General features: G+C 36.8%; 1 protein-coding gene across 1 annotated transcript in view; it reads right to left on the bottom strand.

The window, feature by feature from the left end:
* Positions 1-17,932: 17,932 nt before the first annotated feature.
* The window catches only part of ABH1 (ARM repeat superfamily protein), a 29,042-nt gene continuing 19,554 nt past the window's right edge, over positions 17,933-27,420 (bottom strand). The window contains exons 17-21 of the mRNA XM_086231007.1: positions 25,659-26,159; positions 22,882-23,181; positions 21,840-22,018; positions 20,296-20,407; positions 17,933-18,303 (exon numbers count right to left, since the gene is read on the bottom strand). Of these exons, the coding sequence (XP_086087133.1) occupies positions 18,193-18,303; positions 20,296-20,407; positions 21,840-22,018; positions 22,882-23,181; positions 25,659-26,159 (1,203 nt within the window). The 3' untranslated portion in view covers positions 17,933-18,192. The remainder of the gene's footprint in view (positions 18,304-20,295; positions 20,408-21,839; positions 22,019-22,881; positions 23,182-25,658; positions 26,160-27,420) is intronic.

Here is a 27,420-nt window from a genome sequence, read left to right as displayed (position 1 = left end):
TTAAAAAGCCAACCCATTAAGGTGACGAGTTCACAAAAGCCCTTAAATGAAATTTTACAAAAAACCCCAACCACCACACTACAGATATTTGAAATACAATACAACTTTAACGGGAAGAAAAAAAATTAAAAAATGACAACAACATAAAAGAAAGCAAGGTTCCAATGGTAGTAGCAAAAGAACATGGTAAAGGACCTAGAGACCTTGCAGAAGCCAACCAAGATTTAGGAGTGCCATGCCCAAACTGATCAATCGAGATCGTCAAACCCAGGAACAGCTGCAATATATCAGGTAGGAGGTAAGCATCACATACGTTCATAGCTTCCCCTCGGGGGACCCTGGCTAGGTTTGAAAATAGTAGGTTAAAATAAACATATATATATATATATGGCAAACAAAGAAAAAAAATAATTGAGAAAAGATTCACCATAAAAACCAGCAACAATAATGATAGTTGAATTTCCACACTCTTTGAGTATGAGCATGCAGTATTTCACAAACATTTTGTGAGTACTCAATAATTGAAATTTACCTGATGATCGAACACATTAATGAACAACTACGCTTACCAACCAAAATTTTGGTACCATAGTCAGAGTAGCCATCTCTGATTAGTACCTCATAAGCTAGCCTCCCTATCGAACATTCGACTAGCTCGTCCGTACAAATCCCTTCCGAAAGTTTAGGGAATCGAACCCAAGGTTATAAAAATACAACTCCTTACTCTCAGATTGTAACAACCTGACCCAAATTTATTTGGAAATTTAAAGGTTTTGGGCTAATTTTTAATTTTCGTTTTAAATTGGGCTTGACCCAAAGTTGACTTTTGTTTCTAATGTGCTTTCGTTTTAGACTTTGGGCCCGTTGGATAGGTATCGAGTCCACGAGAACGTAAACATGAAGCACGCATAAATCGGAGTTACGGTTTGAGAGTTACGGGCATTTGAAGTAAAGGACAATCTTGTAATTTGGTACCAAAGGGGTTTTAAATACCCAAAAGTCTTTTTTTTTTTTTTTCTCTCTCTCTCTCTCTCACGCTGCCCATGCCACCGGCGCGTGAGGGTGCGTCCGGCGGCGGCTGGGGTCGGGCTTTGGCTCCCCGCCATCACCGTCCCTCCCTCTTCCTTCCCCTGGCCTCCCCTTGCTCTAGCGACCACCCTCAACGAAGAAATGACGCGAGACAAAAAAGATGTTCTCGCGGGTGATCTCCAGTTTTCCGGCCAAGACGCGACGTCGAACCCACTGGGTCTTGATCCTCTCACCACAGTGAGTTCGGCCATGGTATTCCCATGCTCCGATGATGCTCCACGACGGAGCAATGAGCTCGAGAAGTCCAACGCAGCCGTCGGCATCCACCGCTGATTTCAGCCTTTTCTGGTGACTTTTGGTCGTAGGTCCAGTTTTCAAAAACGATCCTCTAGGTTGTGCCACCGCTGCCATCGCCCGTTCCGCCACTTGTGGTGGTGGGTTGGGTGATTTTCGATGTCAATTAGTCTTCCCGGAACTCCCCGAGACAAATTCTAGGATCTCTTGACATTTTGGTACCTGGCCGTTATGTTGCCGGATTTGATATCTGAGTAAGGCGCTGTGAAGGGCATTTTAGTCTTGTCACAAATTGCACGGTGAGTGAAACTTATCTAGTTATATTGTAGAGTATCGTTGGCGATTTGGCTATTTTGTGTGATTGTTGTTATATGTTAGAGGAGGCTAAGTGTAGGATTTGGATCATGAGAATGAATTGACGAGGATTTTGAGGCTAAGGGATTAATTGGGAATTTTAGAGATGCTCCGAGAATAATTGCCGAATTATAGAAGAAATGTTTATTGTCGAGGTTAATGATTGATGATTAGGCAAGTGTTATATAGAATGATCAAATTAATTATTGAAGAAGTATTTGTATGATTTAAGGATTCTTAATTATGTATGTGGTATTATGACTTATACTGATTATGGAGAGATTGAGAAGTGTTGGTTTATTTAATTTGGAAAAAAAAAAAAAAACTGAGATTGTTACTTGAGGTTTACGCTGATTCTTGACATTGGTTTAAGTGTGTTGTTCAGATTGAGATTTGTTGTGGGAAAACAAAAACTTAGACCTCGTTCGATTAGGAGGACATATCGATTATTTTACCTCTTTACTCGAAATTCGTATATCTAACTTCCCAAATTATTAAAGTAGGCATGTTTTTATACTAGGCCGTTATAGCTTCATCTCTCGGCTATTCTAGTGGAAAACAAGTGAGGAATCGTGAGTAGGAATTAATTTTCAGAAAGGATTCGGAGTAGCTCGGAGTAAACAGTGAGTTGGACTTTTATTTTGGAAATGTTTCATTGAATTTATGTTTTAATTTATTTTGGTTATTTTTGAGTTTTAATTGAGGAATAATAATTCATGAGTTAGTTTCTTGGATTCGTGATTTAAGAATCATTTTCCATAAGCTTACTTTAATGTGCTTACATGAATGAAGATAATTTGATTCGTGAAGTGCGCATGAGTTTAAAAATCATTTATGAAATAACTGTATTGATATGAGTTAAGGAAATGAGATTTTGAGATTATGGTCGCACTGCATGATTTTCATAAGAAAGGTTTATGAAAATGGTTTTTGGACATTGTTCTAAGTTGTTTATGATTAAACTTTCTATTTATTGGAAAATAATTTTGATCAAGCAGCTTTTATGATTTGAGAATGATTTTATTTAAGCGGATTTATTGGGAGAATTATAATTTTAATTTTTATATGGAGGAGTATTTTTGAGATGTGGTTGATTGAGATATCCAAAAGCGGTTTCAAACCGCCATATTAGTACCCGCCTCAGCAGGTATAGATTTGCTCTGCACTCGCCTAGAGATGACTTGGCGGTGTACGACCAACATTTGCTCTGCACTTGCCTAGTCGGCAGTATATGACCAGCATTATAAGTTTGCTCTGCACTTGATTAGTCGACGGTGTATGACCAACATTATATATTGCTCTGCACCTGCCTAGTTGGCGGTGTATGACTAGCATTACATATTTGCTCTGCATTTGCCTAGAGATGACTCGGCAGTGTATGACCAGCATTATAAGATCTGCGTGCACGTATAACCAGTTTTTCCCGGGTACTAGTGTGGTGTGAGGTTTCAGTTTGTGGAGTATTTTGAGAAATGAATTTGCATCAGTAAATATTTTAAATGACAGTTTCAGTAAGGCTTTGTCTTTTTATTTTAGATATTTTAATAGTTTTACAGCTTGAGAGTATTATTTGTTCTTCAGAGTTTGATTTACAGTTTCGAGGTGATTTAAAAATGGATTTGAGAAATGGTTTTTAACTGAGGGACTTTTAAAGAAAATGAGTTTAAAGTAAACGAGCAGTTTTACAAACGGTTTTCAAGGGGTTTGTTTTAAAGTTTATTTTTGTCCACTCACAGAGATTATTCTCACGTTTTATTTTTTTTTATGTTTCCTCCCAGGTTTTAGAGATCGCTGAGGTCGGACCGCACCATGTCGAGGCATCAGTTTTTCCTATTATTCATCCGTCAACATTGTTGGCATAATATTCTTGTTTGATTTGTTTTTATGTATTTGATGTTGTAAAAATTCTATTTAGTTATGCTCTATTTAAATTCAGATATAAATTTTAGATTGCAGTGGAGATTAGCGGGCCTAACATGTGAGACCACGTATTTTTCAAAGATTTATTTTAAATATTTGAGAATTTATTTTAAGGATTTTGAGCTTGACCCAAAGTTGACTTTTAAAATTGGTAGGCTTTCATCTTTGACTTTGGGCACGTTGGATAGGTCTCGAGTCCACGAGTTCGTAGACACGAAGCACGCATAAATCGGAATTACGGTTTGAGAGTTACGAGCATTTGAAGTAAAGGGCAATTTTGTAATTTATACCAAAGGGGTTTTAAAACCCAAAAATCAGTTTTTGAACCACATTTCTCTCTCTCCTGTGTCACGCACTCTCTCTCCCCGACTTCACTCACTCTCTCGAACCTTCCTCCCCGTGCACACACCCCTCTCCCAGCCACCATCGTCGGCTAGCCACCGCCAAGCTCGACCTCTGGCGAGCACCCCGACGCCGACCACCCTCCCCCGATCTCTCTCTTTCTCTCTCTGTGTATTCTCCCTCCCAAGACACTAGCAGGCTAGGCTAGTTTTTTGGCGACCTAAGGCCGCTGGCATGCAGCCCATGTGCGCCGCCGTTCTCCCTAGCCCAGTCTTGTACCTCTTCGCCACCCTTCGACGACGCAACGATGCAAAATAGAAACGGAGCCACCACCGACACTTTGATTTTTTTGACCAAGACGTGAAACCGGACCTACTGGGCTTTGTTCCCCTTGTCATGGTGAGTCCAGCCATGGTCTCCGTTTGTCCAGACGATGCTCCACAACGGAGCAATGAGCTAGGGAAGCCAAGCCAGCCGTCGGCTTCCGCCCCCGTTTTCGACGACTTTTGACCGTCGACCTAGTTACAAGAATTGATCCTCCAGGTATGGGTAATCTTTCCCCTAAGGTGGGCACGTCTAATTTTGAGAAATTGGAAATTCGATTTTAGGGTTTATGCCTATTTCAAATTCCTTGAAATTGGACTTGAATACGAGTTGTTTTTGTGAAATTGAAGGTTTCATTGTGCAATTAGGATTAATTAGAGATGATTCTGGGTATTTTCAGGATTTTGCCGCCGCTGCCACCATTGGAACCACCACTTTTGGCGGCGGGTTAGTGGTCATTTGACCCAATTTCGCCCAATTGAGGTTCTAAGAACCTTTCTAGTTCTTTTTGGTGAGAATTTGATGTTGTTTGTTTGTTTTTTGTTTGGGGCTGGCCAGCCATCGTGTGTGGTGGTTACTGCCCGTTTCGGTCGTTCAGCGGCCATTTGTGTTTCTGTTTGGTATTTAATTGGTTGTCTGGTCTTAACAGGTACACGGGCTCGGAAAATCTCATTCCTGATGCCGTTATGCTGCCGGATTTGATATCCGAGCAATGGCGCCTTGAAGGGTGAAAGTTTGTATTAGGTGATTTATCTACCTAATTAATTTGATTAAATCTACTGTCAGTAATCAGATCCCAATTTTTGTTTTATATGATCACTCAGAAACTAATCAAGTACACAAAATTCTGACGACACAGTGGCTAAAATCTGAAGACACAAATTGACTTGTAAATCAAAAATAACTTTTGTAAACAACACAAATCAAATACACCAAAGAATTGAGTGACAACATATGCACTCAAAGGATCCATCAGTGTAGGCATCCCAGTGCTATCAACAACTAAAGTGGTGTGTGAGCAGATTATCAAACTTTCATTTAGCATTCAAAAGGTTAAGTTAACATGCTAAAGTGGAGTGTGTGATCTTGTGATAGAATTTCCAGATTAATAATAAGCAACACAATAGAAATAAACAACGAACAAGGCACAAGATTGTTCATCTAGAAAATCACTAACGGTTAAAAACTGGGGGTATTTTTCAGCTGACCAAGCAATCCAATATCAAGGGTTTCAATACAAGCAATCACACAACAAGCTCAATCACTCTAGTCCTAATACTAAGTGGTAGCTTCTTACCATTGTGCATTCTTATACAAACACCTTGAAACTAACAATCAATCATTCATGTCATTGGCAGCTCCTTCTTGAGCTCTTCAACGCACGGCACCGATCGCAACTAAGCAAGTGGATTTCAATGATAATGCTGTGAAATGATATGCAAATTTGGATTCTTTAAAAATCAGCTTCTCAAGCAAAACACATGAAAAGGCTAATGGAGAATCCTTAATCTAAAATCTAAATGATAGTGTTTATGAATATGTGAAAAGATTTAGAACAACACTTAAACCCATTCAGATTTTAGAGGGTGAAAAACAAGTTAAGAAAATCATTTTAGTTTGAGAAAATCAAAAACATTTTCTTTCTTGAAAAAAGATGAGCACACACCCACAAAAACCCAAACACACACGTAGCAAGCATACCCAGCTGCAATTCACAACACCCTAAAGACTCAGCCAAAGGACGCCCAAAATACCCACGACGCATACACCCATTTTCAGCCCGTGTCACGTGGAAGCCAATCAATGGCTTTCCGCAAGAGGCAAATAAATGACATATTCTTTTTGTCCTAGAGAGGTATCCTAGTACAGCTAAAGATAAGAATGTGGAGCTGTAAAATCAATTATTTCTTTATTTTGTAAAATTCAGAAATGAGGAAGAAGATGAATAGTGCTGAGGTGTGAGAGTGAGAGGCGTGAAAATGATGTCAAGCAAGACCTGATCAGATTGATTCAGTGAAGGAATCAATTCATGTGCTGTGCACATACATGTTTAGAAAAACAGAAATTGGACTTTAAATGAAATGGGCTTTAAGAAACAAATCCCGAAATGGCCCACTAAAGTGACACTGTCATTTAAGTGTTAACCACTATACGTGAACAACATTGTCCTAATGATCAGTGAATAACTAGTCAAATAGACACAAAACTGTTTTTCGTGAAATGCATGAAGTGCAATATACCTTAGATCTTTTTGCATTGCAACTTCATTCTTGATTTCTTCAACACGAGATATCTTACCCTTAATTCTAGCCTAGAGCTTGTGAGTGAATAATTAAAAAAATAAATACAATAGTTTTGACAAGGACAAACCAATATATCAAATCCTAGAAACTAATAATCTCCCCCTTTGGCTTTCCTTGACAAAACATTAACCCATTCACCTCACAAGACTCTCAACACTTAGCCCAACACTTTGTTATAAGCTTCCAAAAAGTGTACCTGCAAGAAAAAGTGCTTGCACAACACAAAACATGATTGTACAGCAACCAATGCAGTTTAAACACAGCAACCAATGCAGATTAAACAAATACATTCTCCCATTTTTTGTCATGGAAAGACAAAAGGGCACACACAAAAAATAAAAGTGAAGTTCAAGAGTACATAGAGTTGGGAAATATGCAAGAAAAATCAAAAGCTACATGCTCAAAGAGTAACTCCCCCTAAAAACTATCTCCCCCTAAGTTCTAACTTCCCCTAAGGCTGATAATCTGCAGCAGTTGCAACATCTCTATACCGGGCTTGCATGGCAAGTTCAAAGTCATCCACAGGCTGAAGAACAGTTGAGCTTGCTACCATAGGAGAACCTGTGGGGTCCATCGCTGGTGCGGTATCTGAATGATCAGGAACGTCATCATGGGGATCACCATCCTCAGGATGGAGCCCATCTGAATAAGGAACAATGGCAAAAGCAGCAAAATGAGTCGTGTGAGCTGCTAATTGGGCCATGAGATCCGTAATGATAGCCGATTGACCTTTAACCTTTGCAAGAAGAGCAGCATTCTCTTGTTCAAGGGAAGGAGCCTGATCACCCCTCTTTTTGCGAGCAAATATTTCACTGACTTTCATGACAGCCTTCGTATAGTCAGCCATAGGCTCAACAAATGTATCCAAGTCAGCCACAGGGGGGACACCACTACGGGCACAAAGAAGGTGGATAAGGAGAGGGAAAATGAGAGCACCGTTGTGGTCACGACCCTTACCGATTGTCTTAGTCTGAATGTATTCATAAATAATGAAATCTAAGGGAACGAGATCCTTATTCAGAATAGACATCATAACTTGAATTTGCTCCTCAGAAGGATGCGAGTTGTTGGAGGTAGGGATAATATTGTGACGCACAAAATCCCACAAAAACTTGTGAAAAGGTTTGAACTCGGACTTCTCGAGTAACAAGCCATCCTTTAAAGGGTTAGCAGGGTTAACATAGGCCACGGCCTGAAAGTGAGCAGCAATGTATGTCCTAGAATGTGCTAAATATTGCAAATAATCAGAGTGTGTATACTTTTTTAACCCAAGAACCTTACATATCTCACTAGGCCGAAAATACACATTACAATTTCGCACATAGGCATTAAATCCATTTCGGGCTATGCGACCTGGAAAATTAGCATAGAATTCTTGGACTATGGTGAAGTTGTAAGAAGGGACTGTCTTGGAGAGGTCATTCAAAGTAGAGACTTGATAGTCACAGAGAAAAGAGACGACCTGGCGAAAAAGATGGAGATTGAAGTCCTTTAACCTGTAGTGGCGTTCAGAGACCACAGATCGGGAACACACAATGCGAAAGAACCTATTTGCCCAACGAGTTGTAAACCTATTCTGCCCATCGATGAAATCTTGGGCATCACAGTCCTCCATCGTTGATTGGCGTTGGCGGTTGCGACTAGGAATGATGGTAGAGCCTGACATCGTGAAAGGTGCGACAAGGACAGATCCGCGGCTAAGAAATGCAGTCCGAGAGGCGAGCAAGAGTAGGTAGGACGAGGCGCGAGCAAGAGAGAGTGCAGGCCGAGTCGTGAGCTAGAGGGGCTGTGCGAAGTGCAAATCTAGAGAGAAAGAGTCTCGGCAAAAGGAGAACGAGAGACAGAGGAGATGGAAGAATAGAGGATTTGAAATTCTAGGGATTGAAGGAGGAAAAAGAGGAGCGCGTGCACTATAAAGGACTACTAGAGAATAATAAAAAAATTGAGAAAGGTCTGAAATGCCCTTAATGAACAGTAATCCAAAGAGCTGAATGGTCCTGTTAAAATGACTGTATGTGACGATTGCAGACCAATCAAAATGGACAAAATTCGTACATAACAGAACTGGAACATAAAGCAGCCATATGGTTTGACAAAGAGATAGAGAAATCTTGGAGGAGATTGAAACAATGACAATTGACACAATAAAAATCCTATGAGTTATATGTGCTTCAGGGATTCTATTTTGACAAAGGAATTTGACAAGAAAAGAGAACGTGAAAAGGATTAACCACCAATGTCAACACTCTAATAGATATGGAAAATGAAAATTGCAAGTTTTTGCAAGCAAATAAGCATATGTGGGATATAGGGAGGTCATTGCTAGCAATCAAGTCTTGTTTTAGGAGTAAAACAATGTCAAAAACAACAAAAAAGTTAGATAAGTTTCATCCACAAAAAGATATTAGAATTTGACCACTCAAGAAAATTTCTAATTTGTGAACAAATCTTAAAAACAAAGTTTTTCAACTCATGGTAATGGCTATGGAAAATTATTTTTATATTTTGTTTAGGTACACCTCATATTAAGTGTAATGATTTGGTCCAATTTTGCGACTTTTTACCCTAAAACACCATAAAAACACCTTATCACTCCTTAGGGCTGTGACTTCTTTGGCCACACTTTTTTTTTTTGTATGGTGCACATTTGTTCAAAAGAGGAAAACTTAGCTTAAGATAGGTCACAAATGAGGAATTATGTTGAGAATCTAAATTGCATCCTCAAACAAATTGTCTTTGAAAAATATTTAACAAGTTTGATTGACCATGACAAAGTGTTAAAGTAGAAAAAGACCTCAAAGCTAACATTTGACAAGAGGAAGAGATTATGCTTATTGACATGACAAATGTTATGCAAGAACCTTTTTGATTATCAAGGAGAGTGTGACAAGTAATGTTAAGACCTTTCAAAATGGTTATTTAAAGACAAACGAAACTACTTAAACCGAATAAAAGGAACTTACATGAAGCACATTTAACTACAAGGGATCATGCATTTGTACAAATGCCAATTGACTTCCAAAGACTAATGTGCTTTGGATTCTCCAAAGCTTTGGTAAAGATGTCTGCAAGTTGCTTTTCGGAAGGAAAAAAAGTCAAAGTAAGAGTTCCACTCTCCACAAGATCTCTAATGAAATGATGTCTTATGTCAATGTGCTTGGTTCTAGTGTGTTGGACCGGGTTCTTGGAGATGTCTATAGCACTCATATTATCACAATAAATGAGAAAGGTTTTCTCATCAATTCCATAATTGACTAACATTTGTCTCATCCAAATGAGTTGTGTACAACAAATCCCTCCTGTTATGTATTCAGTTTCAACAGTCGACAAAGAGACATAATTCTGCTTCTTGCTGTGCCAAGACACCAAGTTGTTTCCAACATAGAAAGCACCACCCGAGGTGCTCTTCAAATCATCACTACACCCAGCCCAATCTGAGTCACTAAACCCAACTAATTTAGTGTTGGTGTCATGAGTATACCACAAACCATAGTCAAGAGTCTCACTTATATATTTGATTATCCTCTTTGTTGCAAACAAATGAGATTCCTTAGGATCACTTTGGAACCTAGCACACACTCCTACCGCAAACGCTATGTTCGGTCTACTAGCTGTGAGGTAGAGGAGACTCCCTATCATGCTCCTATACAAGGTTTGGTCTACTTGCTTACCACTTGGATCCCTATGAAGTTTGGAGCTTTTACTCATTGGAGTATTAGCCACTTTGGAAGACTCAAGCTCAAACGTTTTGACCAAGTTTCTAGCATACTTAGATTGAGAGGTAAATATCTCACAATCTTCTTGCTTAACTTGCAGCCCTAGAAAGAAATTCATTTAACCAACTAGAATCATTTCAAATTCACTAGACATTACATCAATGAATCTCTTGACATGAAAATTGGAAGTTGAATAAAAAACAATATCATCCACATAAACTTGAGCAATCAAAATATCATTTTTTAACCTTTTTACAAATAGGGTCTAGGGTCTTGTCAACCGACCCTCTTTGATACCCATTGGATAACAAATGATGAGAAAGTCTCTTATACCAAGCTCTTGGAGCTTGCTTCAGCCCATACAAGGCTTTCTTTAATTTATAAACACCATCTCTCATGTGAGGATTCTCAAAACCCTTTGGTTGTTCCATAAAAACTTCCTCATTCAAGTAACCATTTAAAAAAGCCGTTTTAACATTCATTTGATACAATTTAAACTTAAGATGACATGCAATGGCACAAAGTAACCTAACGGACTCAAGTCTAACAACGGGTGCAAAAGTCTTATCAAAATCAATACCCTCTAATTGAGAGTACCCTTGAGCAACAAGCCTAGCCTTGTTTCTAACTACATTCCCAAATTCATCAGATTTATTTTTAAAGATCCATTTGGTTCCAATGACATTTGTGTTGGCTGGTCTTTCTACAAGAGTCCACACTTGGTTTCTTTCAAATTAGTTCAATTCTTCATGCATTGCACTCACCCATTCCTCATGATTGAGTGCTTCTTTGACATTTTTAGGTTCAACAATGGACACATAGCACACATGAGCAAGTTCATTGGCCATTTGTTTTCTAGTCCTAACTGGCTGGTCTATAGAACCTAGAATTACATCTTCAGCATGGTTACACCTGCCTTCTTGTTGGAGCTAGATGCTGTGATTTTATAGACCATTCAGACCTAGGCTTAGGAATTTCAACTCCATCTACAATTTTAGTGGGAGGAATCCACTCAATAGTGAGATATTCATATGCCAACTCATCATAGGCATCAAGGAAAATTTCAAATTTCTCTCTCCAAGCAGCGTAGTTGCTGCCATAAAAAAATGGAGTAGAGTTACAAGAACCTGCAACTCGATCTCTTTACATCTACACACACCTAAAAACAAACAACACCCTAGGATCTCTCTATTTGTTTTTAGAGTAGCGTTCTGATACCAATTGAAAGTTTGTATTAGGTGATTTATCTACCTAATTAACTTGATTAAATCCACTGTCAGTAATCAGACCCCAATTTTTGTTTTATATGATCACTCAGGGACCAATCAAGTAGACAAAACTCTGACGACACAGTGGCTAAAATCTGAAGACACGTACAGGTTGACTTGTAAATCAAAAATAACTTTTGTAAACAACACAAATCAAACACACCAAAGGATTGAGTGACAACCTATGCACTCAAAGGATCCATCAGTGTAGGAATCCCAGTGCTATCAACAACTAAAGTGGTGTGTGAGCAGATTATCAAACTTTCATTTAGCATTCAAAAGGTTAAGTTAACATGCTAAAGTGGAGTGTGTGATCTTGTGATAGAATTTCCAGATTAATAATAAGCAACACAATAGAAATAAACAACGAACAAGGCACACGATTGTTCACCCAGAAAACCACTAACGGTTAAAAATTGGGGGTCTTTTTCAGTTGACCAAGAAATCCAATATCAAGGGTTTCAATACAAGCAATCACACAACAAGCTCAATCACTCTAGTCCTAATATTAAGTGACAGCTTCTTACCATTGTGCATTCTTGTACAAACACTTTAAAGCTAACAATCAATCATTCATGTCATTGGCAGCTCCTCCTTGAGCTCTTCAACGCACGGCATCGATCGCAACTAAGCAAGTGGATTCCAATGATAATGCTGTGAAATGATATGCAAATTTGGATTCTTTAAAAATCAGCCTTCTCAAGCAAAACACATGAAAAAGTTAATGGAGAATCCTTAATCTAAAATCTAAATGATAGTGTTTATGAATATGTGAAAAGATTTAGAACAACACTCAAACCCATTCAGATTTTAGAGGGTGAAAAGCAAGTTAAGAAAATCAAAAACATTTTCTTTCTTGAAAAAGGATGAGCACACACCCATAAAAACCCAAACACACACGCAGCAAGCATACCCAGGTGCAATTCACACCACCCTAAAGACTCAGCCAAAGGACGCCCAAAATACCCACGACGCACACACCCCTTTTCAGCCTGTGTCACATGGAAGCCAATCAATGGCTGTCCGCAAGAGACAAATAAAGGACATATTCTTTTTTGTCCTAGAGAGGTATCCTAGTACAGCTAAGGATAAGAATGTGGAGCTGTAAAATCAATTATTTCTTTATTTTACAAAATTCAGAAATGAAGAAGAAAATGAATAGTGCTGAGGTGTGAGAGTGAGAAGCGTGAAAATGATGTGAAGCAAGACCTGATCAGATTGATTTAGTGAAGGAACCAATTCATGTGCTGTGCACATGCATGTTTAGAAAAACAGAAATTGGGCTTTAAGAACAAATTCTGAAATGGCCCACTAAAGTGACACTGTCATTTAAGTGTTAACCACTGTATATAAAGGACATTGTTCTTATGATTAGTGAATGACTAGTCAAATAGACACAAAACTGTTTTTCGTGAAATGCATGAAGTGCAGTCTACCTTAGATCTTTTTGCATTGTAACTTTATTCTTGATTTCTTCAACACGAGAGATCTTACCCTTAATTCTAGCCTAGAGCGTGTGAGTGAATAATTAAAAAAGTAAATACAATGGTTTTGACAAGGAAAAGCCAATATATCAAATCCTAGCAACTAACAAAGGGCATTTCGGTCATTTCACGTGGTTGCACAGTGAGTGAAATTTATCTGGTTATATTGTTGAGTACCGTGGATGAATTGTCTGTTTTGTGTGATTTGTTGCTTTATGTTAGAGGAGGCTAAGTGTAGGATTTAAATCATGAGAATGTAGTGACGAGGATTTGAGACTAAGGGATTAATTGAGAATTATAGAAATGCTATAACGATAATTGCTGAATTAGAGAAGAAATGTTTTTTGTTGAGGTAAATGAATGAGAATTAGACAATTATTTTACAGTGGACTGTGAGTAGGAGTGGTAAACAAGTGAGGGGTCGTGAGTAAGAATCAATTTCGGAAAGGATTCGGTATAGCTCGGGGTAGACTGTGAGTGGATCTTTGGTTTTTGAAATGTTTTGCACATTTTATAATTCAACTCTTTTCTTGATCTAATTGAGTATGGATAGTTTCTGGAAATGATTTAGATCTAGCAGCTTTCATGATTTGAGAATGATTTTATTTTAACGGATTTATTGAAAGAATTATATTTTCAGTTTTTATCTGGATGAGTACTCTTGAGATGTGGTTTATTGAGATATCCAAAAGTAGTTTCAGACCGCCATATTGGTACCCCTTAGCAGGTATAGAATTGCTCTGCACTCGCCTAGAGATGACTCGACGGTGTATGACTAGCATTTTCTCTGCACTTGCCCAGTCGGCAGTGTATGACCAACATTATATATTGCTCTGCACTCGTCTCGAGATAACTCGGCGATGTATGACCAGCATGACATATTGCTCTGCACTTGCCTAGTCGGCGGTGTATGACCAGCATCACATATTGCTCTGCACTTGCCTAGAGATGACTCGACAATGTATAGCCAGCAGTTCCCTTGGTACTAGTGTGGTGTGAGTTTTCAGTTGTGGAGTATTTTGAGAAATGATATTACATCAGTAAATATTTTAAATGACAAGTAAGGCATTGCGTTTTTATTTCAGACATTTTAATAATTTTACAGCTCGAGAGTATTATTTTTTTTTTTCAGAGTTTGATTTACGGTTTGAGGGGATTTAAAAATGGATTTGAAAGGAGATTTTTAAAATAATTTTAAAGCTGGAGGATTTCAAAGAGCGACGTGAGTGAAATTAGATAGATGTTTGTTTGTAACGTGTGCTTGTATTGCATTGTTTGCTAGGACTTGGTAAAATCTAGGCTTGACTCTTGAGGATGTACAATGATGGTGATTATGCATTGAGGTTATTAATTAGGATGTGAATGATTGAGGCTGAGGTTAATTTTTGACGATTAGGCAATTGATTTGCCAAAATAATGATTATTATTTATTGATGAGATTTTATTTGAATACGAGGATTTATTATCTTGATGCTTGAATGATTGGTGATGGGATTATTATGCGTTTGAGTAATTATGGATTTTATTGTGGATTATTTTTGAGTATGTAAATTGAAGGATTATTTGAGGATAATTGTTTAAGTCATTTCACTCATACAAGCTTTCGAGCTTACCTGGTTTGTTGTATAACCCGGTACACCATGGATGTGGTGTAAGGTTTGTGTTTTGCAAGTTAAGCAAGCTGAGGAGGCAGTGAGGAGAAGTCGAGGCAGTGGGACCCACTTTGTTTTGTTTAAATATTTTTACACAGAGGTTTTACATAAATGTTTTATTTGAAAGAAATTTATTTATTTATATTTATGTGCATGGCTCAAAGGAAATAGAAAACAGATTTAAAAGGTTGATGTTTCAGTGTGTTTATGGACCCAAGGTTCGAGGCGTTACATAACACCCAGTGGGTGTTGGACTCCACAGGGTCACTTCGGGTTCCAGGGTGAAATCTGGGGACGGTCCTGTCACATATCATCAATTAGTTAACATACGAAAATCCATATGATATGATAAGCAAAAACAATGCATTTTTGCACGCAACAATATTTATTATCATACATACACACAATAAAAGTCTCATAAATAGGGTGTGAAGATTCTCCCTACTTGGAGTTCAAGCTTAATCTAATGATGCGGTCTAACAACACCAAAGTCCTGACTTCTTCTCTAAGTAACTGGAAAGTCCAAGTCCTACAATAATCAGTCAAAAGTAATTTTTGATAGAATGACCTTTCCTTTCAGTCATGTTCCCAGAAAATTTCAGAAACCAGTCTACTAAGACCAATCTCTGTATTTATTTGGTTTTTGATCTAACATGACCCCGCACCCCAAGGCAGACAATCATGTCAGAATCTTTTGTTCAGGAACCGAGTAATGGCTCAATTCCTGAACTCCTATTTTTTTTTATTCAAATTTAAAACTAAGGATTTCCTATCTAATTTCAATTGTTTAATCCATCCCAACACCTTTTTTTTTTTCTGTGTGAGATAATTTGGACTGTGGGTGTTTAGGGTTTAAGATTGAAATTTCGTGTTAGGGAGTGAACATGTTCACGGGTCGTTCGACACTGGTCTACTCAACCAATTGGGTTCATTCAGCAACAATTTGCCAAATAGATCGAATCTCTAAGTTCAGCAGAAAACGGCTAAATGAAAATCATAAAGTTATTTTAAGAAATAGTGGTTCGGAGGCCGAAATTTTTAGAACCATTCGGCCCTTTTTCACCGAACGAATTGCGACCAAAAATGAAAGAACAAAAAAAAAAAAACTAAAAAACGTTTACTATCAGACCTCATCTAAAGACGGACAAGGGAAGAGTGATCACAATTAATATTCTTTTCTACAATATTATTATCTATGTAGAATAAAGATAGAAGGTCTAGGGTTTAGTGGATGAAAGATGAAGAAATGAGGTTATAGGAGGAGGGGGTGTGTCTGAAATGTTGTGGTTGGGATTTAGGAGTGTTGGGTTTAGGGTAGGGCTATCCATCGGTCGGTTTAGATTGATAAATGCCATTACCGATTCGAAACCAAAATTTTCGGTTGAGGAGAGAGAGAGAGAGAGAGAGAGAGAGAGAGAGAGAGAGAGAGGGTGGCGGCAGGTTTAGGATAGATGAGAATAAGATTTGTTAGGAAAAGTCTTCTTATAAAAACTCTTAAGTTTAAAATTACTAAAATGCCCTATAAATGTCTAATATAAACGAAAATAAGTTTAAAAAATTATGCGTCTACTATAAACTAAATATAAAGTATAAATTTAAGTATTTATATCTTAATCAATAGTCTTGATTAATATGACAACATTATGTGATTCATCTTCATTTTTATAATTTTGATTAATGTGATTCATTATCTTAATCAATCGTCTTGGTTAATAGTATAAACTGAATGCAATTCATTTTCGTTTTTATCAAAATGCATTTCCTTAATAAACCTCTCCTATAACAGCATTAGATACAAAATGGACGAACCTACTGATTTCGATAAATGCTTTGAAATAATGGCCATTAATCAAATGGCTAACAATTTTTCGATTTTAGTAGTTTATTAGATAATGATGTCCTTATTTTCCTAAAAATGACAACATTCACTTCATTAGATAATCATTTTATATCTTAACTCACACTCTTGATAATATTAATATAATATTATTATACATTTATATATTTTCTTATAGTTGTACATAATATTAGGAGTTTAGTATTTATGGTACTACTAAAATAATAGTATTATATAAGCATATTAATGTAATTATCTTATATATATAAGCATAGTAATGTAGTTATATTACATATATATAACTATTTTCGATAATTGTTTTCAGTTTTTTTCAGCATATATTTCAGCTTTTTCAATAATAATCGATTCAGTTTCTTTCAATAATAATTTTCGGTAATCGGTTAGTTTACCAACTTTTTTCGATTTTTACCAAAACCAAACCAAACCAAACCAACTTAATTTTGGTTGGTTTGATCAAGTAATGGAAATTCAATAATGGAATTCATAACTGTCTCACAACTATGTCATAGTAGATTCGAACACTTGCCCCAAATCGACTTCCAATGATTGTACGAAGAGCCTAAGGCACAATGCCCCATTCTGCGCTACGGGCCACAATGATTCAGTTAATTCCTTAGATGGAGAGCATTAGCAGTAAATTGCCTAGCGCCACATTGTGCCAAACTTGGTAAACGAACAAATAGGTGGTCTACATTGCAACAAATCTGCTTTTTCTGCAGTATTGCTAAGGAGCACTAGTCGGATTGTGACCTCGAAACAAAGGACTTTTATATCAATTCCTGTTGAAAACATTTTTTGAATTTTAAATTTTTTATTTTCAAATTATGAAAATAGGTTACCAACAAACTTTGGTCGGTAGTTAAATCGATTCAATAAAAACCAAACCAAAGAATAGCCCTGATTTAGTTTGCTTTTTTTCTTTTTTTTAACCTTTGGACTGCCCTTAAAAGTCTTTTCGCTTTGTGTCAAATGTGTCAATTCACAAATTAAGTGGAAAAAATGGGTAGTAAGAGGAAATGAGGTGTGCATATAATAGCACTCTAACAAAAACCCAAAAGAAGAGTAACTCTGACCCACTATGATCTTCAATAATCGCTAGAGATACAAGACAGGTGAAAGTTGAAACTAATGTTACCAAGTCCAGTAGGTCGAATTTGTGACGGTTAAGGGAGGTTGAAAATGTTAGCATATACAACACCAATACCAACCAATTGCTTTTTGTGCTCGAAATGCATAAAATTATCTCATTTATAAAAAAATGTATAAATTTGTAAAACAAGTGTAACATGTCTTTTTTTTTTTTTTTTTCCTTCTTCAAATGGTGTTTCTGTATTCAGCGAAATGTGGCGCATAGAATCTAACCCAAAACATGGTAAAAGCAGTTGAAATGAAACAAAGTGGCCCCTGGAAAGGGAATTTCATAATACTAGCCTACAATTAGTTGCTTCGGTTACATATCAAAGAGGTTGTACATATACCTGCAACTAAATAAACACATCACCTACTCATCATACACGCTGCAGCTAACCTCATCTCCTTCATATTCACTAAGTTCCCTCAATTAGATTAACATGCATCGTTGTTAACTTTTTTTTTCTTGGGCAGGGGTGTGAAAAAAGTAAGTTGAGGTTCAACAAGCCTAACCAGATCACAATCCATCAATTGGTCGACGGAGACCACAATAAACTGCTTTCCGAATCAGAGGATGCACTTCTTCGGTTATAACCTCTGCATCCAGCTTCTCCATGTGAGGCCATATCTGCGAGGTACATACACAAGGTCAGAAATTCAGTAGCGAAGAATATTAAGAATGCACAAATGATTTCATAATGCATTAAGAATGTCTATAAAACTTCAACTAACAGCCAAGCCACTAGGATCTTCCCTAGGTTTTGACACAAATTACATATTATTAAAAAGGCAAATTTGAGAATAGGATACTGTAACTTCCCAGACATGTGTGCCTGGTAGATATAGATTTCTGTTTATCATCTTACAAATTTTATAAAACATTATAAAAGGAGTTATAAAGATACATTTCCGGCAAACGAGCTACGGGCTAGGATACAGGACTAGTTATCATATCTAGTAGTGGTAGAGGCATGACCTCTCCATCGCTTCATCTAACCATTAATATAATTTAATAACTATATAACGGACATTGTTGTTAACTTATATTGTCATATACATTATATTAAAGCTACAAGGTAATAAACAACTGATATAAATTAATAGTTAAAAGACTGAAAACCTATTCCACAGTAGTTCCATTTCAGCTTCATCAAACAAAAACCAATAACCCATAACAATTGTAAATTGATATAAACTTGATTAACATAACAATTAACAAATTTAACACAAGCATATAACAACCCATTCAATAATTTCAATACCATAACTCTCATCCCAATCCTAATCGGCAATAACCATAAACCCTTTGATTTCAGTTCTCGAACAGAAACCCACAAGGACAGAACCCAATTTCGGCTTCAACTAATACATGGTAACATTTCCTTTCCACTTAAAGCTTAATTATATGTTTAATTGACCAGACAAATGAAAACAAGATTTTCTATTATAATTTTTATTTTATAACTGACAATTTAACTTGATAAAATTGAAGAATGGAGAAAATTTCACCACCATAATTTCATTTTATTTGGAGAGAGCAACAGCTGTTTTGATAATTACTTAAGATGTGAAATACTACAGAAAAAGAATTAATTCAAAGAATCTAATGAAATGAAACAGGGCTCCCCCCCCTCCCCCCTAGAGGGGGGAAAGGGGAAAATTGAAGGGAGATGGGTACCTAGCTAAAGAAAGATATATATATATATATATATATATATAGAGAGAGAGAGAGAGAGAGAGAGAGAGAGAGAGAGAGAGAGAGAGAGAGAGAGAGAGCATCCATTGAGGGGTCCCTAATAGTTATATGATAAATACGCACACAAGGTAACACAGTTGGAGGAAGTTTTGCAGGGAGGATTTGAATTAATTGGCATTCTGATTAGTTACTGCCTAAAATCTTGGGAATCAACTACTTCCCTAAACATAAGAATCAACTTACATAATACATTCTATTAAGAAGAGTGACATGCTTTGTAATTATGGGAGGACTCTTAGGTTTGTTTTAATGCTAGATAGCTGTACATTTTAATTCTGGGTCTAATCCACCAACCAAAAATCAGTGGGTTAGAAGTTATAACAGAGTTACATAGACTGGATCCCAATTAACCAATTATTTTATTGTCATATCCTTGCCACTATTTTATTTTTTGGATTCAAAGATTATTTTACAAAACACATACCTGTTCATAAGATGAATTTGCATCTAGTTGGAAGTAATAAGTCATCAAAGGGAATACATAGACCTTTGTTTTTTAAATGTATACAACGAAAAAAATAAAAATGGTGAAATAAATCGGAGATGTGCAGCAACTCTATGCAATTATACAGCTAAACAGGCAGAGCGGGTGTGACATGTCAAAATGTGTTGGGTAGGAGAAAAATACAAGGGAAAACTCTTGTTAAGAAAAAAGTCTATATACATTAGGATCATTCCAAGGAGCACAATCCAAAGAAAACAAATAGCATACCAAAAAGAAAGAAAAAGACGACAGCACTACAATCATGAAGAAACTAAAAAGATATAAGAAGTGCAAAATGAAACTGGCACTTCACTTTAAAATGAAAAAACAAAGGATAAAAGAAAGTCGGAAAAGAACAAGAGCCATGACACTGTATTTACCTCAGAAGCATATTGCCTTGAGAAGGCCTTGAGGTAGCCTAAAGTCGATAGGCACCACTGCTCTTTTTCACCTACATTATATACATTATTTGTCCTCCCACCATTCAATTGACTGCCAAAATTAAGAGAACAAGTCAGATACACATCGCTTAAATATCATTACAAGGACAAAGCAAATTATTTTTTATATTAAACAAGAAAGTTTATAAAAGAAAGAACAGATACAACTACAAGACAAGATGGACAAGAAGTCCATCAAAAGGTAGTCAACTACCAAGGAGTAACAGAAGACACTTTACAATCAACTCAAAAGTCCCACCCAATCAAAGATGAATTACAGTAAAAAGAACTTCCCTAAAATGACACGCTATGTACCTAAATGTCCCAAACTGTACTTGCAAAAAAAATCTACTTGTCCCAAAGATGCTCCACCTTGTCAAAACGTTTATTAGTTCTTTACAACAAAACAGTCCAAAAAGAACCCAATAGCTTGCTTTTTGGCCCCGACTCCCAAAACAATATACAACAGGAGGAGCAGTTTCTAGGACAAACCCACTCCACTCCAAACAAGCGCAGCATCCTCCTACAAATATGAAAAGGAGCAACGTAAAAAGGCAATGAGCACACTCTTTTTGGAGCATAAGGTCCTCTTTTTGAAGCATATCACAAGCATTGATCTTCACATGAAACACCAAGGAAGAATTTTGACTTTAGTGGGCCTAGTCTCCCAAATCATCTAAAGGTTCAAAAACAGTCATTTGAAGTTTCTAGCATAGAATGAGGACTTACAGAAAGAGTCCCCAGAACAAATAGTAGTCCAAAGAAAAACTAGATTCAACTATACATTTATTCAAGACAACAAAGCAGAAAACTCAAAAACTTGCTATGATTCAAGTTCTTTCTAGAAGATAAGTTACAAGAAAAAACACAAGTAGGCAGGGAGATTGGGGAGGCCAATAAGTAAACTATTGCATTCTGTTTCAAATAAAACTGATATAAACTAGAAAAAAAATAAAAATAAAAAATAAAACTGAAAAGATGATGAGTAGAAGTTCCATATGTCTTCCTAGAAACAAATTTCTTCCTATTCCCAACCACAAATTTAGAAAAACAAGAGAAATGCGGATAATATGATAGATGCATTTCCAAGAACAAAAAGAGTTTCTTTGGAAGTCCCACCCATTAGAATGCACTCCATATGTATTCCTAATGATAGAGTACCACTAGGAATCTTGTGAGTATAGGAAACACTATGAACATTTTCCTAATGATTTGTTCCTTTTCAATGAGTTTCCAAAGTTAATCCTCCTCTATCTTCTGATTTTGTACATTTTTTCCGAACTCAATAAATGATCCTTCCTCATCACTACCCTCCCAGATAAAGTCCCTATCTTCTGAATGTGCAATTTCTAAAGCGTCAATCTATTGGCCTTGCCGATTGATCAACACTGAATCTGGAAGTTTCCATCCATCTGGACCAAGAATAATTATATATTATATGATTAAAGATGTTCCTATCTTTTTTGGTGGAGGGAAATCAAAACCTTCTTTTAGGTCTTCCATTCTCATCGTCAACATCCATTGCCGATGATTCTTCAAGGTCGACAGCCATAGAATCTGCATGAACCGACTTTAATTGCTGCAATGTAACACCTTTGGATGCATCTGGCAACCGCTCCGTCAACACTTTCAAGAAGTTTTTGTACAAAGACAGGAACAATGCCTGCAACATGCCAACCATGGTTAGTACACGAAAAAGACATGTAGAACAGTAGAAGTGACTTTCAATCAAAGGAAGGGAAACCAGGAGATTGATTAATTGAAGATAAACATTCCAAGCATTGATTACTAAATTCAACCCATTCCAGAAATGTTTTGGTAGACCAAGAAAATGGAATAAAAGGAATTAAGAGGAAAAACTTTAGCAAAAGAGCATATACCGCAAATGATTTTTGTAATAACGTTTTAAACGCTAGAAGAATTGTAAATTATCAAGAGGCTATAATTAAAAGAATATATTGTATGCAAGCTGTACACAAACAGCATTTTGGTCGTGCGTCTCTCATCCATATTCCATACTGGGCACATTGTAACGACTCATATATTCAGAGAAAAAGATTGTCTTCATGCCAAACACAGCTGGGGAGGAGGGGGGCGGGGGTATTTTCTTGCTCACAAGTGAAACAACTTTGCTGGATAATTAAGGCATGGCTACAGAATTCATAAAGTGCTTAAGATATGTTCAAAATGCCACATCAATGAAGCAGTTAGATTCAAGATTGCACATCGACATTGGTGCAGAAGATAGTATTGATCTACCGTTGTTTGGGGGGAGGAAGGGTAAGCAATGCACTGTTGTCTGGCTGTAAAAACGTACTGCACCTTTGCCACATGCCCAACCAAGTAAAATATCTAAGCCTCCACTTATAATCGCGTTTTAATATTCTACATATTTTTAATTATAATATGTACCTAAAACATGAAAATATATGCCTCAGTTTCTATCTATTGTAAGAAAAAGGATTCTGGCAGATTAATCATGGGAAAGAGGTGTTAATAATTTTTTTATTTTTTTATATTCAGTACCTCAAATTCATCAAGGGCACGGGAAAGAAGAGCCTCCTTAGCCTCTAAAGATTCACGTACAGACACTTCCTCCTCCTTTGCCTTTTCAGCATATGATTTCAAACGCTTCAGCCTCACAGGATTTTCCCCAAGGACAGGTTCACCATCCATAAGTGAGAGCTTTGACTCAGCAGTCACTAACTCTGCTTTTGCTGTTGCTGCAGCTTCTTCAGCAGATACGATACTCGTTTTCAGAGATGAAATCTCCTTCCTTAGATCACATACACGGTTATATGTCTTGCTAACTGCATTTCTCAAAATCTGTTGGGAGGAATGGTAGAAAAATATATGAATAAAAAAAATTAAAAGAAGATAACAGATACAACTTACAACAAGAATAAATAAATTAGTAAATAAAAATGTTGAAAATAAAAGAAAATTTCAATTTACATTGTAGAGGGGGGAGGCGGAGGGGGGGGGGGGGGGGGGGGGAGAGGAGCAACATACAACAAGAATGCTCAACCATCAAGGAGAACATATATATATGTATGTATGTACATTTAGAAAGCATCCATTGAGGATCCCTTAAATAAAGTTATTTGATAGACACATTATGAGGCTCATTCCCGAATCATATATTTTTTTAAGTCTCCATTCAAGAATCATCTCTACTCAAATTTCAGCAAATCGGAAACCATTTAACTATTTGATTAAATAGTTGTTCATTTTTGTGTTTATTGGAAATAGTATTCCATCTATTTATTTTATCACAATTGGAATGGTGGTTTTCGATTTGTCTATATTTTTTTGTAAGGATGATCCTTCAATAAACTTAAGAAATAGAGGACAGAAATACCAAATTGAAGTGGCAAAATGAGGAAGAGGAATTAATTGAAAAGCTAGAAGTGGGTGGCGGGGAGATGGTGGAAGCATTAACCCAGATTAACCAAGAGATTATTAGTTTTGACAAGAATCTGTATACAAGCTCGCTGCTACGAAATTGAAGGGCTGAACAGGAATCCAATTAATGAAATGCAAAGGGGATGGTTGAAAAGACCTTTAAAGCAAGAATAAAATAAAGCAGCGCTGCAGCAGTATTAGATTGCAGTATAGACAAGTCACCAGGCCCCGATGGGTTCAGTATACTGATGTTTTAAAGATTCGTCTTGAAGGACTTCTTGCTGGTTTTCGGGGATTTTCACAGGAACGGGGTTGTAGTGCTGTCACAAATAAGACCTAAATGTTAAATACCAAAGAAGGCGGAATCATTAAAAGTTGGGGATTGCAGACCCATAAGCTTGGTGACAAACCATTATAAATTAATTGCAAAGCTGCTGGCACCATATGCTCAAAGTGCTATCGTGAAAGGTAGGCAGATATTAGACGCTGTCTTGGTGGCAAATGACCGAGTGGAATTAAAGTTTCTTTGATTATGTAATGGAAAGAAAAGAATTTGGATCAAGGTGGAGAAGATGGAATGAGGGCTGCTTAAGGTCAGCAAACTTTTTTGTCATGATAAATGGAAGACCGCAGGGAAAATTTAAGGTTTAAGAGGGCTGCAACAAGGTGATCCTTTATCACCTTTTTTTTTCACTATTGTGGTGGATGTGCTTAGTAGATTACTGGAGAAAGCAAAGGAAAGGCAGCTGGTAGAAAGATTGAAGGTTGGAAGAGAAGGGGAAATATCACATCTTCAATATACAGTTGATACAGTCCTATTAGTCTCCAGAAATGAGATGAAATGGCAAAATTTGCTTAATTTCTCGGACTGTTGTGCAGTACCAGGGTTGAACTCCACAACAAACACACATCACACAGCAGGAAAATATCGCTATACATTGAGTCCTATCAACTACAATCCGACAAACACATTGTCCAGCCTTAGAATTAGACCACTGCAGCTTTCCAATTAGAAAAAATCATTGAGAACAAAGTATTCCTGCATTCTGTAGATAATGATGCCCCCATAATCCTCAAAAATTCTTATATTTCTCTCCCACCAAACTACCCAAATTATAGCTAGCACAAACAATCCCCACGGACTTTCTTTCCCTTCCTAAATACTTCTGCCTCTCCTAGCAAAGCAGCGGTCCCTGATGATCACCATAAGCAGCGACCCCTCTGATGATACCATAAACTTCTGCCTCTCCTAGCTAACCCAGCTAATATTTCCTTCCTTACACAACTTTCAACATAAACTCAAAGCTATCGAACTATGAATAAACATATGATCACCAGTTTCATATCCAGTTCTGCACATAATACACGGACTGGGGTGACAAGCACATATCTGCCACATAAGAAAGTCCACATAATTCAAGGGACAATGTGGGCATTTCAAAGTTTCAAATTTTTCATAGATCAAACACTCAGAAATTCACCTATCAAAATTTTTAGAAGTCTGTCCTCCTAAATAGTGTTCACAATAATCCACATTTTTCACTAGAAAGTAGCATTGTCTTGGCTTTCCAATGATGTTTGACTTAGACCAAATTTTAATGTTTAGATTTATGCTTCAATTTCCATTTGTTTGAGTGCTGGAAGATTTCAAGTTGTTTTTACTTGCTCACGTTGGAAGCAGTTTACTACTAATGCTATTAATTTTGAAGTTTTCAGTTCATACATAGTTGTTTTCAACTAGTTTCTGATGCTGTATTCATCATTGACCAAGAAGAAAAAATAGGACCATACAACCATCAAGCACATGGAAACATCAATCAATGGTTCAAAACGCAAATATTTATGACAGCAAAAAGACATGTTTAAGGTGGACACAGATTAAACAAATGTTGACATACCTCCCACTGACGATCAGATAAATGAAAATGCTCGATATTTTCTGGAGAAAAGACCCATCTGACAATGGCCAGATTAGATAAAAGTCGGTAGCCCATCATCCTATCTATCACAATTGCAGTCATTTGGGCATTGTTCCTCCAGTAAGAATCAATCTCAGTTATCAGCATGACCTGCTTATCTTGGTCAGCACATAGTTTTGCAATGACTTGACCATATCTCTCTAATACAGTAATCAAATGAGTGAAACTTTTAGATCCAATGTCAAGGAGAGTTTGCACAACCACATTGAGGGTAACTTCCATCCCATGAAGAGGAAATACACTTTCCTCAATCCATCCTATCATTTCACGGGCAGATGCCCTTCCTTTCACCAAGTTTCTGAGTTCAGCCGAAAGTGCATGTTGTTCAGTTCCTTCTCTGCTTTCTTCAACACTGAATTTGAAGTTTGGAGCTCCCTTGGGAGGAAGCAACTCTTCTAAGCCAGGGGCATTCTCAATACTCTAGACAAATATAATTGAAAAACAATATTAAGAAAAGTAAAACCATGTGAGCAATATGTGGAAGTGTAATATCATCAAAAACAAGAAAACTGAGATTGTTTTATAACATCACTACCCCTCCAAAAGCTTCCAATCTCCCATACACTAGAACACTGCAGAAAGGTGCTGTTCTCAGCTATGGTAATATTGGTGAATGTAAACTAATTCTGCTCACAGAAAAGCTATTATAAGCAGTTACACCACTTGCAGCCAGTGTCTCCAAATCTGACACAAATTTAAGTGCATGTTTGAATTTTTTTCTTCAAACTTTAGAAAAAATGCTCTTTTTAAACTTCTATTCTCTTATGTGTAAAATACTTAATATCAATAATTAATTTCATATATATGGTAAATCATGTATTTAATATTTCATGTGTTAAGCAAATAGGAAATTGCAAATACGTGTGTTAAAAGGCTCTTTTACACAATCAATTGTGTGTTAGTAGGTCTTTCAAAAGAGATCGCAAAGTTCAGGATTCATTACTCATTTCTTCCTTCTTTTTTTTTCTTTCTAATTAGAACTGAGCAATGGAGGAAAAAATGGTCAGAACTTTCAGCTTCCCCATTACATATAATACAACAATGGGAAGAAAGACAAACATTAGGATTTCTCCTCTAAACTCCTATTAAAAATAGAAAATAAAAATGGAATTCTCCTCTGAACCAAATCACAGGTGTTAGCCCTACCAATGTTCAGGATTAGTTACTTATTTTAGTTACTTACTAGAGCTTTACTCTATATATAATACTAATATCTTCTAGAGCTGATGTCTGCACTTTTTTTTTTTTTTTTCTGTGGATATCAGGCACTGAGCACTCGGCTGTCGTTTTTTTAAAAGCTGGCAATCGCTTCTTGCAGCAATCACCGCTGCTTCTACTGCCATTTTTTACCCCCATTTCCCAAAGGTTTCATCCTCATAGGCTAGAATGACTTGTGGAGGTTTGATGTTAGGTTTTAACTTTTAGCTCTGCAATTTTGTTTGCACTCTAGAGAACAACTCCATATATAGAATACATACATATATATATATATATGACTCCATATATAGAATACATACATATATATATATGACTCCATATATAGAATACATACATATATATATGTGTGTGTGTGTGTGTATATATATATATTTTTTTTTTCATATCCTACCGTGTTTGTCCTATATTTGGTTTCCATGTTCTGTGTCATGTGTCTATGTTTGTGTATAATACCAGAATTCCA

The sequence above is a fragment of the Dryas octopetala genome, chromosome 1, assembly GCF_963921425.1.
Source record: "Dryas octopetala chromosome 1, drDryOcto1.1, whole genome shotgun sequence".
In the NCBI taxonomy this organism is placed as follows: domain Eukaryota; kingdom Viridiplantae; phylum Streptophyta; class Magnoliopsida; order Rosales; family Rosaceae; genus Dryas; species Dryas octopetala.
The sequence above is the reverse complement of the archived record's forward strand: the minus strand, read 5'-3'. Positions and strand labels throughout refer to the sequence as shown.